We start from the raw sequence: 17,087 nt of genomic DNA on the forward strand, positions 1-17,087 counted from the left end.
TTTATATTTTGAGGTAAGAGGATTACGAAAATACCATTAACGTACAAAAGTTTGTGGCTTGAAATTTTCCAAAAATTACTACTACATTAATTTCATTGAAATTTAGATATAATATAGTAGTGCATCTGAGAATGCGTATGAGAAAATTTGATGAAGATTGGTGTAGTTGTTCTTCAGTTATCTCAATTTAATTTCGACAATAGACAACATAACCTCAATTTTTAGGTTATGTATATCACAAATAACATAACCTCAATTTGAGGTTATTTTTTCTGTGTTGATGTGTATTTTTCATACGGGCTTATACAGTGAGTATAATGAGTTTAAACTTGAAGTTTGAGTGTAAGGGCTACTCGTTATTTTGTAATTATTAACAAAATAATTCTTGTAATAATTTTTTTTTTATTAGGTGTTTTTAATTGTTTCATCAAATTACAATTATAATAATTTAATTTTCTTACAAACAAAAAATATATTTTATTATTAAAAAAATAATAAAAAAATTCCTTCAGTTTTTTTCAGTTAATTTTTTTTTACTTTTAAGACCATAATGGATCACTTTAGTTCATTTTTTTTTGCAAGTTCTTTCTTTTGTTGCTGATTTGTTGTTTTTCAGCTTATCTTTTTTTTGCCAGTAATTTCTAAGGGTTCAGATCTTCTTGCCCTGGTTGGATAACTGAGTTATAATGTCTTATTTTTGTGTTTATGGACATGCATTTTTTGTTATAGTTGTTTTGCGTTTTTATATATTTCTTACGTACATAGTTATACAAAATAAAATAACAAAAATTCGGTCTTCTTGCACGGAAAACTGGGCAAGAATTTTTTTAAATTTTATATGACTTTTCTCAAAAAATATTTGAAATACAGATTTAGGAATTTTTTTTATAATTTCGATAGCTAAGATATTTCGGTCATTAATATTTGATCACAGTGTCTAAAAAATTTAGTACTGCATTACGTTACCTACAGAACAAAATTCAAGGTGAAATCTTTTGGCAGCCGATTCAAACCAAAGTATTTTTAGATCTATATTTACGACTTTTTTCTTATTTTTAACCTGAAATATCTTCTCGCTTAGTGTCCTTTCCTGATTAAACGCTATATGTATATAAATATATATATTACTTCTTTTTCCTTTTTGGCAGAATCTTGTTGAGATATATTAGGTTGAAAGCACGGTTTAGTTAATGAATAGACATGAAGTTAATTTAGTAATAGAAATATATATATATATATATATAAGGCTGCAGCTATGAAGAAATAAAAATTAGTGAATGAATAGAAAATGTAGTAAATATGTTTGTGGTTGAAAGTTTAGCACACAACAGAAAGGAATTATGAATAGTGCCAAATTAACTGATTAAAATGAATTGAATTAAATAAATAACAATAATAAATTCTATACTATAAGATATATATATATATATATCTTATATAAAAGAGAATGTCCTGACTGATTCACTGACTCTTAATCAACGTACAACCAAAACTATTATAGGTAGAGACTTGAAATTTTCAGGGTACCTTCGTATCTATAAGTAGGCGTGCAGTAAGAAAGGATTTTACGAAATTTTGATTTCAAGGGGTTCAAATTGATAAAAAACTAAATTTCTTGTTAACAGCGCTATCTGTTGGACGTAAAAGCAGCTTACGATATATTAAATATTTCACGATTCCATTGCAGTGTTTCCGATTTGTGTGTCCGCTAAAAACTAAATAACTACTGGACCGATTTACGCGCGGAGAAGAAGGGAGAAAGGGAAAAATCGGAAAAAGGAGATAGGGAAAAATCGAAAAGGTAAGAGAGAAGAGGGTAAAAAGGGAAGAAGGGGAAAATGGGGAAAAGGAAAAACGGGAAAAGAAAAAAAGAAAATAGGATGGGGTAAAGGAGATTGGGGAATGGGGAATGGGGAAGAGGAAGGGAAAAGGGAAGTAAGGGAAAGGGAAACGGGAAAAACCGGAAGGGAGAACGAAGCGAGCCATGACCCTCTGATCGTGACGGGAAAGGGAAAAGGGGAAGGAGAATAAGTGAAAGGTAAAATTTGTGAAGTTCAGTTTTTTATCAAACTTTCAGTTGTGTTCATTTAAACTCTCTTTCTCCCCCTCACTCACACTCTCTCTCTCTCTCTATATATATATATATATATATATAGCAATAGCGAAGCATTGCCGGGTCTGCTAATATGCAATAAGTAAAAAAACAAGTTTTTACGGTTATTTGTTGAAAAGGGAATTTTTTAGCAAATATTTTTTTTAAATGGTAATATGCACTCATGTACAGAGCTTAGTATAAAGTGGAATTATATTTGTAAAATTTTCTCCCAAAAAATTTCCTTCACTCTTTGGAGATATTAACCCTACATTTTTACCAAAAATTTGCTTTAAAAAGACGAAACTTCGTGCCAAATGTCATCAAAATTCGTTTATCCAATTAAAAGTTTTCAAGCTTCAAACTTGCCAACACTTGTACTTCAATACGTATGAACATTACCCCTCTTTTATGGGGTTTTTGTTTTGGAGGGGATCCTAGGACATAAAAAGGTGAGAAATGAAAAATAACTCGTACCTCATTTTTTTATTGATCCTTTTTGCACTATAGCTCTACAGCTATGATACCAGAAAAGTAAAAGGTTAAAATTCTATGCAAAACATCAGTTGATACTGCATAATGTATTGTGATAGATATATGTTTACCTAATAAATAAATAAAAAAGATATAATTTTATCTACGAACTAGATAATTAATTACCTCTAAATACTTTTTTAAATGACAGCAATTCCTGAGGTATCCCATAACAGGCTTATTAGAGAAAGATGAGGAGTTGAGTTATTTCCTATTGGCTCTTCTGAGCGTGCTGTTGAATAACACCATGGATAACCCATCGAATTCCAGGTAATACAAATGACCTGTTCAGTTTATTCCCACACAGGTATATTGAATGTTTTTATTCTTACTAAAAGCATCTCGATCAATGTATTTTTTACTTCTAATCTTCACTTACGGTCATAGATAAAGAATTTGGAGATATTGTAGAGCTGTAAATTAATCTACCCTTTCAATTCATCATCTTTACATAATGTTTCTACTCAGTGAGTAAGAAATTCTGACTTCTACTGTATATTATTAATCGACTATAAAATTACACTTTAACTGATTCTATAAATATTCTGAAGAAATTTTTGTACGCCTTCAAACTTGCAAAGTAATTTATCAATCAAATGTATTTTTATTTACACGATTTATACTTTGTATTTAATTGATTTTTTTACAGAGTTCACTGTTGAAACGGCAACAATATTTAAAAAATTAGCAGATGATTTTAAAAATTCATTATTAAAGAAACTACCTAAAGAAGGAGAAGTAAGGGATTTTCATACAACTTTAACAATATTAGCCATTCTTAAAGATCCAGAACATACATCTTTAAAATTAGAAACTGATGAAAGTTATTCAATAAATTTATTTTATGATGACAGTACAAAAGGGGTAAGTTAATGGAATATTTAATTTTCTTTCTTAATAAAACAATATTACTTCATAATACAGTTGCATACTAAATTATTTTAAACATCTCGCAGTGATAAGTATTAAAATAATACTACAAATTTAATAATTAAAAATTATTGTTAGTGATTCGTTATTGGTTATTTGTTTACGTTTTTTCTGAGATGATAATAGGCTAAACTTCTAGATGTGATAAGAATTTTTTTTAAATCCGATTTAATTCATTTAAAGGATTGCCATTACTATGATAAACAGCCGGAAGCCTGCGGAAGAGGCTGCAGAGCCTCGCGATGTAAGCATGACAACTAGAATGGCTAGAATGGGACACTCACAAGCGGCGAGTCAATGTGGCGAGAACCGAATTGTCGGACCGTGTGGGAGTTTTCTTAAGGGAAAGACTCTTACCGCATTGCCGTGGGAAGCACGGTATGTGCTTCGCTAAGTATGGCAGCGAATTATTATGGATCCAAACGCTATAAAATGGCGGACAGGTATTTGCTAGTATTTAGCAACGTAGACGTGGCAGCGAATTGCTGCCTGCACGAAATAAATTTTATTATGGATGTCATATATATTTTTAGTAGTTGATAGAGTGCGCATTTTCCATTTTAGCAAATGTATGACGAGTGAGCGGTTGGGATACGTAAGCCAACTCACCGGGTTGGTCTAGTGGTGAACGCGTCTTCCCAAATTAGCCGATTTGGAAGTCGAGAGTTCCAGCGTTCAAGTCGTAGTAAAGGCAGTTATTTTTATACGGATTTGAGTACTAGATCGTGGAAACCGGTGTTCTTTGGTGGTTGGGTTTCAATTAACTACACATCTCAGGAATGGTCGAACTGAGACTATACAAGACTACACTTCATTTACACTCATACATATCATCCTCTGAAGTAATATCTGAACGGTAATTACCGGAGGCTAAACAGGAAAAAGATAGGGATACGTAAGCCGATGGTGTATGGCATCACGCTTAGTCCGCTCACGCTGTTATTTAAGCTCTAGGAGCTATGTTAGTCGCTAAATTGTTCAAGGCTCAGTTGCCGTTTGTGGCACAGACACTCGGTCTTATGCTTTAGGGTGACCGAATAGGGTAGTGACGTGAGAAATGCCAAGCAAACCAAACTATTATGATATAATACACGTATTTTTGTGTAGAGGAAATACTTAAAAAATATTATATATTGCTAGAATACAGCCATTGTAAAAAAAATTTCATCCCCGCATTGACTGAAAAAACATTATTATCTTATTCTAATAGTAAAAGAATAACATCTTTTTAATAAAACGGAAGAAAATCATTGGATACTATAAAATTTAGCTAATTAATAATTTTTTAAGAACAATTTTAACACCTTAAATTTTCTTAGTACCGTTGGTATGTTACATAAACTATAAAAACAATAAAGATTCGACTTACCAACAATAGTAAATGTTAAATTATTCAAGCGCTTTCAGATTTTATTTGTCCATCATCAGGAATAAGTGACAAATGAAGAGGTATTGCGGCAAATAGATGAAGAAAGAAGCATTTAGAAAAATATAGTTAAAAGAAGAGACAGACTTATAGGCCACCTACTAAGGCATCCTGGAATAGTCGCTTTAATATTGGAAGGACAGGTAGAAGGGAAAAATTGTGTAGGCAGGCCACGTTTGGAATATGTAAAACAAATTGTTAGGGATGTAGGATGTAGAGGGTATACTGAAATGAAACGACTAGCACTAGATAAGGAATCTTGGAGAGCTGCATCAAACCAGTCAAATGACTGAAGACAAAAAAAAAGTGGAATAATCGATTAATTATAAAATTTACAGTTATGTATTTAAATAGTAGAATAGAAATTAAAATGAAATAAAATAAATGATTAAAATTTGTATATGCATAACAGTGGATTGTGAAGTATTTAAGTTAAAAACGTCATACGTTGAATAAAAAAGGCTTGCTCGTAAGAGATTCTAAACTGTTATGAAATATAAAAGAAAGCAGTTTAGCCAACCTATTAATTAATTATTGTTTATGATTTGTTGAATTGAATATCGTTATCAAATCTAGTTTGTTCGTTTATCACTTTGTTATTATTTAAAAAAATTAAAATTTTTCAAAAATATTAGTTTAATGATAATTATTAGTATATTCTAATACATCAATAAATTCGTTTGGATTGTAATTATAATTGTATTCTAAAATATGTTTCGCAAAGTTCGACAGTTCTTTATTTCCTTTATTTATGCAGTTAATGTGTTCTTTTATTCTCAATTGAAAATGAACGATTAGTCATATCGATATATTTTAGATCGCAATTTTCGCATTTTAGGCTGTATACCTATTTTTATATACTATTATATATATCCAAAAAAATTACAATGAAATTGTAAACCGTACGGTAATAGTCTTGTAGATATCATTTCTTCCGCACAAAAATGTCTGTACTAAAATAAAACAGTTTTTAACAAAATGAGACTAATATCAAAAAAGTAAGACACTACACTTCTATTATAAAAAATCTGTTATTAATTTAGAATTTTCTTTAAAAAAATACATGTTGAATATATGTAATACACAATAAATATACAATAATAGATAATAAACAATGTTTAAGCGTTTCATATAAGAAGAAAAAAATTGTTATAAAACTCTTACCGGCCCGATTTCATTTATTAAACAATGAATAATCATAAGAATTGTATTATTTCTGTAAATGTGATGTGTATTATTCGTTGTTTAATAAATGAAATCGGGCCGGTAAGAGTTTTGTAACAATTTTTCCTTTTTTTTGCTTATTACATGGAACGCTTAAACATTGTTTATTATGTATTATTGTATATCTATTGTCTATTACATATATTTAACATGTATTTTTTTTAAACAAAATTCAAAATTAATAACAGATTTTTTATAATAGAAATGTAGTGTCTTACCTTTTACGATATCAGTATCGTTTTGTTAAAACCAGTTCTATTTATACAAAAAATTTTGTTTTTTGAGCAGAAGAAATATCTGCGAGAATTTTACCGTACGGTTTACAATTTCAATGTAATTTTTTTTTTATTTCTTTGCATTTTGTTAAGTTATTTTCTTACTTTTTTTATGTATTACTATCTTATCTTATATATTTATTATTAAAATTTATTGCCTTTCTAGAACAAACAAATTGAATTTCGCGGCTAATTTTTTTTTGTTGATAGTCATATCATTCACTTCATACCATATTTTTCCTTTTTTAATGAAATAGTATTAATTATTACTTTGTAAGTGTAATCCTCGATTTTTATCGTTAAATTCGATTTTAAAAAATCTAATTTTTTTTTATTTATTTATTCCTTTTTTAATAAAACTCGTGTAAACTCTTGTAAATTAATACTTTTATTTTTTTTTTAAAGTGATGGGAATTAAAAAAATTGTTTCATTTTTAGTACTTTCATTTACATAAGAGCATTTACTATTAAAACAAGCTGTAAAATATTTTCTTTTAAATTATATTATTTCAAGTACATTATCAAGTTTTTGTACGCTACCTAGTACTATCAAATACTGCTATCTAGTGGCGCAATTCATAAAGATACGTTAAAAAATGAATAAACAGCAATAAATAAATAAAAGAATATATATATATATATATATATATACATAATACATTTTTTCCCGGTTTTATTTTGTCTTTTATATATATTTTATTTTTTAGTTTGTATATAATTTGATTATTAATATTAATTTATTGAATATGTCCAAATCGAATATAATATAAACCATAGGAAATTTAATAAAATATTTTAAAATTTGAATTAAAAACGGCGTATACAACCAACAGCAAAATAATAAATTATATAAATGATGAAAGTCCTTCCAAAACAATAAAACATGATAACAAATTTAATTTAGAGAAACTAGAAATATATAGCCTAAAATGCGAAAACGTATACAAGCAAGATTTTTTACTTAACGTATGACTGACTTTTTTACTTTTAATACTTCACAATCCACTGTTATGAATATACAAATTTTAATCATTTATTGTATTTCATTTTAATTTCTATTCTACTATTTAAATGCATAACTATAAACTTTATAATTAATCGATTATTCCTGATGATGGACAAATAAAATCCGAAAGCGCTTGAATAATTTAACATTCATTATTGTTGTTAAATTGAACCTTGATTTTTTTATAATTTATCACCTTTTTGATGTAGAATCTTTCGATTATGCAATCTTTCAAATTGGTATTTACAAACATAAGAATGACATACAAGATTTTGATTTTCCACTGTAATTTTTTTTTTATTCTGTTATAATAATATTATTCACTTCCGAAAAAGATAAATTGATTTAGATTAAAAAAATTATTTTAATATTTTTGCTTCAGATTTTCATCACTGTTTGTACCAGTTCTGTAGCTTCACAGACCGCTCATCTTTGTCCTTCTTTACATTCGGACCTCCTGTGACCGGCTTTAACAATATTGAAACAAGGGGTCATGCGGTCCGACCCTTACACTTTAGATGAAAGGTGGCCCGAATTTGAGTACCTAAAGTGCTTCGCTCCCTCCTCCTGTCTGGCAGCTGACCCACCCGATACGGATCCTGTTCATATCGTGAAATGAAACTTACGAACAGTATCCACGAGCAGCGCCACGGTTTCCTTCTGGAAATTGCCGAAGGCCGGCCTGAGGGATGTGATCGTCACTTGGATCTTGTCATTGAGAGCTCGAGTGACGCCTTCAAGCACATCAGAAGACGTTGTGATATGCTTGGAGCACATCTAATTGTGTCACACGTAGAGACAAAGCGGTGTTGTATGCGCCTTCATGCGAATTTTTAATTCAACTTATTTCCCCTTACGGAGAGGCAGAAAGTCCTTCTCGCTTCTTCGTCGGGTACCTGTTGTGTAACCGTATATAATATTCGCGCGCGGGTGTGTGTGTGTGTGTGTGTGTGCGTGTGTGTGTGTGTGTGTGTGTGTGTGTGTGTGTGTGTGTGTGTGCGCGCGTGTGTGTGTGTGTGTGTGTGTGTGTGTGTGTGTGTGTGTGTGTGTGTGTGTGTGTGTGTGTGTGTGTGTGTGTGTGTGTGTGTGTGTGTGTGTGTGTGTGTGTGTGTGTGTGTGTGTGTGATTATTCCAACAGGTAAACCTCCTTTTACTGGAATTCTAACTACACTATTATGAACATTTCAACTTATTTTTCAAAATATAACTATTTTGAAAAATAAGTTGGGTTATTCTGGTTTAAGGATATAAAGATACTGTGTTGTTAAGTAATATTTAAATAATTAAGTATACTGATTTCTGAGGTATTAAAGTATATATTTTTAAATTGAAGATAAATTTAAATCAGCATGGTTCTTATAATCTCAAAATGAAATTAGGGATTACTACTATTTTTAAAAAACCTTCCTTTATGCTAATAATTTATTTGTGTTTTTTTAATATAAAAAAGTTTATTTTTTATATTTATTTTTTTTTTTTTTTAATTAGCAATATATCAGATGTAGAGAAAAAGGAAAGATATTTGCATATAAACCAAAACAGTTTAACTAGTTTCGCGTTTCCTATTATATGTTAAGGTAGAAGAATAGAAAGTAACTGAAAAGTGATTTACTTTATATACTTCAAACATTTCTTTTGACTTTTTTTCTCAGTTAAGAAGCTTATTCCTTTTAAAAACGAATAACTTTAGATGCATATATTTTACGACAAAAAAACTCGTCTTATGCACTTTAGTTAACTTAGTTTACATTTTGTATAAAAAAAAAGTATTGTTGAGTTTATTAAAAAAGTTTGACTGCTTAACAATATATTTAAAAAAGAACATACTTTCTTGTTATAAAATAAGAAAAGATCTTGTTAATATCGGATAAAGATATATATAAATTATATTTTAATACATTATCCTTTTATCTTATTTTTTCAAAAGATATCAGATTCATATTGATTAAACGTATATTCATAAATTATATTTTAATACATTATCTCATTTTACCTTTATTTTTTTTTCAAAAGATCAGATTTATATTCAGTAATGTTTATCCGTCAATATTTATGACGTAATATAATAAGTAGATTGCATTTTTCTTAATGTTTATAGCTTATTATGTTGTAATCTATGCACAGATAACTATGCATTGTATATAAATAAACAAAATATTAATTTTTATGTAACATCAGGTACTTAAAACTCAGAAACCGCTGATTTGATCTGAATGACTTTTTGATCATGAACTCCAAGAAAGATTTAAATATGAATCTATTTAGATAAATTTATAATTAGATGAACATATGGTGTAGATCGAGTGTGTGTGTGTGTGTGTGTGTGTGTGTGTGTATGTGTGTCAATTGTAATAATATTCTCAGGTGCGCAATATTATGTGTCAGTGTGGCTTAACAGCCTTCATGTTCATAGAATTGATGCTTAACTCAATAACACTATGAGAATGATTGCCGGGGTTATCAGGTCTACTCCTGTGGAATGGCTCCTAGTATTAAGCCACATATCACTCCCAAATCTGTGCCATATAAATGCTCTTATAAGAGAGTACAAGAAGATTTTGGACAATCGAAACCTACCAATACATGAGGACATTGAGGATCCAATCGTGGTCGCTTTCGATCTAGAAAGCCATCTATCAAAACAGCAATTGCTGCCACAGAGGAAGAATTCCTCTGAATTCCAGTTCCAGGGAACTAGAATACATAATGGAATTAGGCTTAGAGAGCCTGCAGTCTCAGACCTAGAAGCTGCTAAGAAATATGTGTAACAATTTAATGAACATGTAATATATGAGAGATCTGTCTTCTCCAGAAATTATCCATTTGTGATGAAACTGGTCTATTTGGAAAAATTACCAAATTGGACCTTCAACACTCAGAAAAAAAAGATTTTGCCAGGAGATTAGTCAATGACCAACTCTTTCGCAATGTGAAAATGCAAGTGGGGACTTCAAAGTCAAGCCATTTTTTGTCTACTACACTGAGAATCCAAAATTGTTTAATAAAAATAGTATAATGAAAACTAAACTGTCTGTTATGAGGAGGACTAATAGTAAGGTTTAGGTAACCAAGCAATTGTTCATTGAGTGGATCCATGAAACCTTTACTCCAAGCCATAGAAAATACATCCAAGAAAACGAACTGACTTAAAAATAATACCTTACTGTGATGGACAATGCTCCTGCTCATCCTCCAGCTTTGCAAGACAAGTCAGTTCTGGAATTTAGTTTTTTATCACAGTGAAATTCCTACTCCCTAAGTAGAGGTAACCTCTGACACAGATTTAACTCTCAGAAAATTCTGGAAAAACATTTGAATATCCTTCATTGTTTATCTTTTATTGATAAAATCTGAAGGATAGCGGTTCACAGAACTTCTTGATATAAGCGTGGAGAAAATTGTAGCCAGACTGTGTATCTGGTATGAGACTAAGTCTGTTGATATTGCCAATGATATTGGATTTATAGATAATAGGACTGGATTAAAATTTGATAATGTTGATGTGGAGAAGCTAGTGAAAGACCAAAACAGTGAATTCACTGCAAAAGATTCAACAGTGAATTCACTGGAACAGCTTCTTAATGCACAGTAAAATATGGTGATAGAGAAAATACTATTTTCAGAGACTGATGAACAGATTGAAGATGTTTCTAAGTCCTTGATTTAAGAAATAGAGCGAATGCAAAATTTTGTGAAAAGATATCACTCCAATAAAACTTTAGTAAATTTTAGCAGCTCTTTCAGTAGTTGTTAAGGGCATAGGTCAGAACAACTTAAACGACCATATCAACATCACTCAGTCCTCTGAGTACTGCACAGTTGAAAGCAATGTTAAACTACTACAGCTGCTTTTTTTCCAAGAAAATGTAGCTCTCTGAATTTTCATATAGCAATGATGGAAGCACCTTCCTTGTTAAAATATTCCGGAGGTAAACTCCTCCCCCGTTCGGATCTCCGGGTGTGGGGACTACTAAGGAAGGAGTCATCAGAAGAATGTGAGAATGTTAAAAAGGAAATTCTTAAATCAGCAGAAGCGAACTTAGGCGGAACAAAGAGAACTGGTAGAAAACCTTGGATTTCAGACGATATATTGCAGCTGATGGATGAACATAGAAAATATAAGAATGCTAGTGATGAAGAAAGTAAAAGGAACTATACACAATTAAGAAATACTATAAACAGGAAGTGCAAACTAGCGAAAGAAGAGTGAATTAAAGAAAAGTGTTCAGAAGTGGAAAGAGAAATGAACATTGGTAAAATAGATAGAGTGTACAGGAAAGTTTTGGGTACCTAAATTAAAATCTAATATTGTGTTAAACAAAGATGATACACCGATTTATAATACGAAAGGCAAAGTCAATAGGTGGAATATATTGAAGAGTAATATGGAGGAAATGAATTAGAAAATGGTGTGTTGTAGAGGAAGAAGAGGAAGTCAAAGAGGATGAAAGGGAAGAAACAATACTGAGATCTGAATTTAAGAGAGCATTTGAATGGCAGAAAGGAATAGACTCCTGGCTCCTGGAATAAATGGAATACCTGTAGAATTATTGCACAATGCAGGTGAGGAAGCGATTGATAGATTATACAAACTGGTGTGTAATATTTATGAAAAAGGGGAAGTTTTTATCAGACTTCAAAAAGAGTGTTATAGTCATGATTACAAAGAAAGCAGGAGCAGATAAATGTGAAGAATACAGAATAATTAGCTTAACTGGCCATGAATCAAAAATTTTAAATAGAATTCTGTACAGAAGAATTGAGAGGAGAGTAGAAGAAGTATTAGGAAAAGACCAATTTGGTTTCAGAAAAAGTATAGGGACAAGGGAAGCAATTTTAAGCCTCAGATTAATAGTAGAAGGAAAATGAAAGAAAAACAAACCAACATACTTGGCATTTATAGACCTAGAAAATGCATTCGATAACATAGACTGGAATAAAATCTTCAGCATTTAAAAAAATTAGGGTTCAAATTAGAAGAACGATTGCTAACATTTACAGCAGCAGTAATAATAATTGAAGAACATCAGAAAGAAGCTGTAATAAGAAAGGCAGTCGTTACTTTTTAATCTTTACATAGAACTAGCAGTTAATGATTTTAAAGAACAATTTAGATCCGGAGTAACGGTACAAGGTGAAAAGATAAAGATGGTACGATTTGCTGATGATATAGTAATTCTAGCTGACAGTAAAAAGGATTTAGAAGAAACAATGAACAGCATGGATGACGTCCTACACAAGAACTACCGCATGAAAATAAACATGAACAAAATAAAAGTAGTAGAAATAACAAAGATGGACCACTGCATGTAAAAATAGGAAGAGAAAAGATTATGGAGGTAGAAGAATTTTGTTATTTGCGAAGTAGAATTACTAAAGCTGGACGAAGCAGAAGCGATATAAAATGCTGAATAGCACAGGTGAAACGAACCTTCAATCAGAAATATAATTAGTTTACATCAAAAATTAATTTAAATGTTAGGAAAAATTTTTGAAAGTATATGTTTGGAGCGTAGCGTTATATGGAAGTGAAACTTGGACGATCAGAGTACCTGAGAAGAAAAGATTAGAAGCTTTTGAAATGTGATGCTACAAGAGAATTTTAAAAATCAGACAGGTGGATAAAGTGACAAATGAAGAGGTGTTGCGGCAAATCGATGAAGAAAGAAGCATTTGGAACAATAGTTAAAAGAAGAAACAGACTTATAGGCCACATATTAAGGCATCCAGGAATAGTTATTTTAATATTGGAGGGACAGGTAGAAGGAAAAAATTGTGCAGGCAGGGAACGTTTGGAATATGCAAAACAAATTGTTAGGGATATAGGATGTAGAGGGTATACTGAAATGAAACAACTAGCACTAGATAGGGAATCTTGGAGAGCTGCAACAAACCAGTCAAATGACTGAAGACAAAAAAAAAATAATGGTATAATGGTACTCGCAGGAAGCACTAAAGGTTTCTTTTGCTACCTGCGTCAAGGATAAATAGGTTGAATAGAATTGTATATGTAATTTTCAATTGACAATAAATAAGCACTATTATTATTATTTATTATCTAGTAAATATTCCTATATATATTACTATTTATATATATATATATATATATATATATATATATATATATATATATATAATTAGATCAATCATATAAAATTGATTCTGTAACAAAAGATATATAAGATATTGCTCACTTATTTATGAGCCTGTAGTAGAAGCATCCCTTTTTTATGGAGTATCTGTAAAAAAACATGGACTATCAGACCAGTATGTGTTTTTAATCTGAACTAAAAAACAGAATGGTGGCTGTAGGTAGTATTGAGGGGGCCTTGTGAATGAAAGCTGAAGATCCTCTCTCACAGGTTCACTAGTTAATGTGATGGATTAATAATTGACTAAATGCAAAAGTAATTTTTTGCAGTTCACAGTAAATATGTTACATGTAACTATATATTAGCTAAATAAATGAACTTATTTTATGTAATTTAGAAATAGAATGTATAGCCACAGTTCTCAGTTAATTCCCCAATTTAGATTCACCAAATTAAATTTTGTTAAATCTGGACAATTTAAAGTAAAGCTGAAATTGAGTACTCAGTTTCACTGTATATCGTAAATTGAGAATAATACTACCACTAAAATTCATCATATTAATATAATATTTTATATTCAAACTGTATATTAATTTGTTTGTGTAATTTCTCCTAATGACTAAATAAATTGAAAAATTCAGATGCAGCATTTTTGAAAAATAATATAATGTAATCTTATTATAAAAAATAAACACATATTTCCAAACACAGAAAACATGTTGGTATTAAAAATCAGTGGTATTAAATTTAAATACATTATACTCAAAAAGAAATACACAATATGTAAAGTAATGAAAATATTGATGAATAAGCAAATTTGAACATAATGATTAACTTAGAAATTTAATACATTTAGTGTAAATTATTTTAAAATAAAATTAAATTTGATAATACAAAACAATAGTTTCATACTTCACTTGTAATAATAATAGAACAGTTAACTTTGTTTTAATGGTAGAATATAACAGAATTTTTCTTCCATTTTATTATTTTAATGTTTTCATTATTTTTTAAATCCAATCTGAAGAAGCTAAGTTTTATGCAAAAGTACTTAAACTAGATAAAATATGAAAATCAGTAACTGGAAAGATTAATTTTAAAATTTATTTTTTTTGTGTGCCAAGATGCATTTTCTTATCTATTTATTATTATGGATTTAGATAAATTTCAGAAATATGTGTCAAAAAAATAACTAGTATTCTTAGAATTATTCATATAAATTTGTCAATTTGGTTTATTATTTATTTATTAAAATACTATTTTAATATTTAAATTAAAAATATTTTAAATAAATTTACTGTAAATAAAGCTGCTGCCCTTCTTGTCACCCATTGCCTCACTGCATTTCCTAGCAACCAAGGGTATACACTCTTTTAGAATTATTTGCTGTACAACTTATACCTACAATAAGTGCAGTTTTTCTATCGCCTTATCCTTTTCTTTCTTTTTCCAGTTTAGCCTCCGGTAACTATGGTTGAGAAAATACTTCAGAGGATGAATGAGGATATGTATGAGTGTAAATGAAGTGTAGTCTTGTACATTCTCAGTTCGACCATTCCTGAGATGTGTTGTTAATTGAAACCCAACCACCAAAGAACACCGATATCCACGATCTAGTATTCAAATTCGTGTAAAAATAACTGGCTTTACTAGGACTTGAACGCTTGAACTCTCGACTTCCAAATCAGCTGATTTGGGAAGACGCGTTCACCACTAGACCAACCCGGTGGGTTCTATCACCTTATCCTAACTATGTCTTACCTTCACGCAAATATTTTTCTTTTATTGTGCCCATTACATCATCAACAGACCATTACATTTATCGATTTTATGCACTTTTATCTTAATTCCGTCATTTCTAACTTTTTCTAATTTCAATACTGTGCAATTGTACAATTGCAATTGTATCCTTCTTTTATCTCTCAACACACATTTGGGTACATAATAATATTCCAACCCAAATTTTGTCTAATTTTTATTTATTTTGACCATAAAATTAAATTTAACAATTATATTACCACCAATTCTTTTAACACGCCTACTTAATATTTTTCTTTTCACTGTTAATCTTAACCCACAAGATGATCCCTAGATATTTATATTCTTTGCCTAGTTTTGTTATTTCTCATACTATTTACAAAGTTGTCTGCCTTTACCTATTTATAAGTATTACGTATTTCTAAAATATTTTTTAAAATTCCTTTTCTAAAGTTTCCATCAATTTTATTTTATTAAAATATTTGTATTTATCAGCTGTTGTAAATACAAGATCATCTAGAAATAAGAAAATATAGTTACAAAAATTACATACATCTCAACCTCCATCCTCATATACTTTTTATTTTAATCATTTAGTGATTCATTCAAATTATAGTTAAAATAAATATAAAAATAAAGAAAAACCCTACAAAAGTCAATTTGCTAAAAAATATATTCTGATATACTGTTTCTCAATTTATTTTTTTAATTGTAAAATAAATTTTTCAATTTATTTTCAGCCTTGCTGACCTTCATGCCACAGTATTCATGCCATCTTAAACTTTTCCCCCGAAAGTCCCATGCCAATTTTCTTGGCAGAGTCTTAGCAAATAAGCCATTTTTGAAAATCTTATTTACATTTAATTAGTCAGGACTGGTACTTTGCCATCCACTATAAAATTGTGCATTATATTCTCACCCTGTGCACATTCACACAAACTCCAAGCTTATATGTTGAATTAATCATAAAAAACAACTCCAGATTGTGAAAAAAATATTTTTTTAAATTATTATTTTTTTTTTAACTGTAAATTAATAAATGTATGATTTGTATCTTTGGTAATTGATGTACTAGAATTATTGAGCCTTGATTTATAAGATTACTACTGCAAATACATTAAATAGGATATTTATTAACAGATATACATTAACAGTTATTTATAATACAACTTTTAAATGTTTTTTTTTTTTTTTTAATACAATACCTTTTTCAATATAATTCACTAATTTTATGTATTTATTTTTTACAGGTTATGACTCATGTTAAAGCTGACACGTACTTTGGTGTGCGACATGCATTAGAAACTCTAAAACAATTAATTGTGTATGATGAAGTTAAAGGAAATATGGTTATACCACAAAAAATAACTATTACCGATAAACCAGCTTATCCTTATAGAGGATTAACATTGGATACATCAAGAAATTTCATATCATTAAATTCACTAAAAAGAACATTAGATGGTATGGCTGCTAATAAATTAAATATGTTTCATTGGCATATAACAGATACACATAGTTTTCCATTTGAACCACCAAGCATGCCAGAATTTGCACGATATGGAGCATACAGCAGAGACAAGGTAATTGCTTTTGTTTTCTCTATTTTATTATATGTAACCTACAACAAGATAAAAACTATATATATTTTATTAATGGAGATATATATATATATATGCATTATTTCATTTGATTGGAGTATTTGATTTGGTTATAAATAATATTTTTGGTTTTTGAGCAAAACTCTCTG

The 17,087-nt window shown here is 29.7% G+C and overlaps 1 protein-coding gene across 1 annotated transcript in view; it reads left to right on the top strand.

The window, feature by feature from the left end:
* Positions 1-17,087, top strand: part of Hexo1 (beta-hexosaminidase 1) — a 72,911-nt gene that overhangs the window by 39,524 nt on the left and 16,300 nt on the right. Inside the window, exons 4-5 of the mRNA XM_075378251.1 lie at positions 3,276-3,490; positions 16,588-16,920. Coding sequence (XP_075234366.1) covers positions 3,276-3,490; positions 16,588-16,920 — 548 coding nt within the window. The remainder of the gene's footprint in view (positions 1-3,275; positions 3,491-16,587; positions 16,921-17,087) is intronic.

Source organism: Lycorma delicatula, chromosome 11, assembly GCF_047948215.1.
Source record: "Lycorma delicatula isolate Av1 chromosome 11, ASM4794821v1, whole genome shotgun sequence".
Lineage (NCBI taxonomy): Eukaryota > Metazoa > Arthropoda > Insecta > Hemiptera > Fulgoridae > Lycorma > Lycorma delicatula.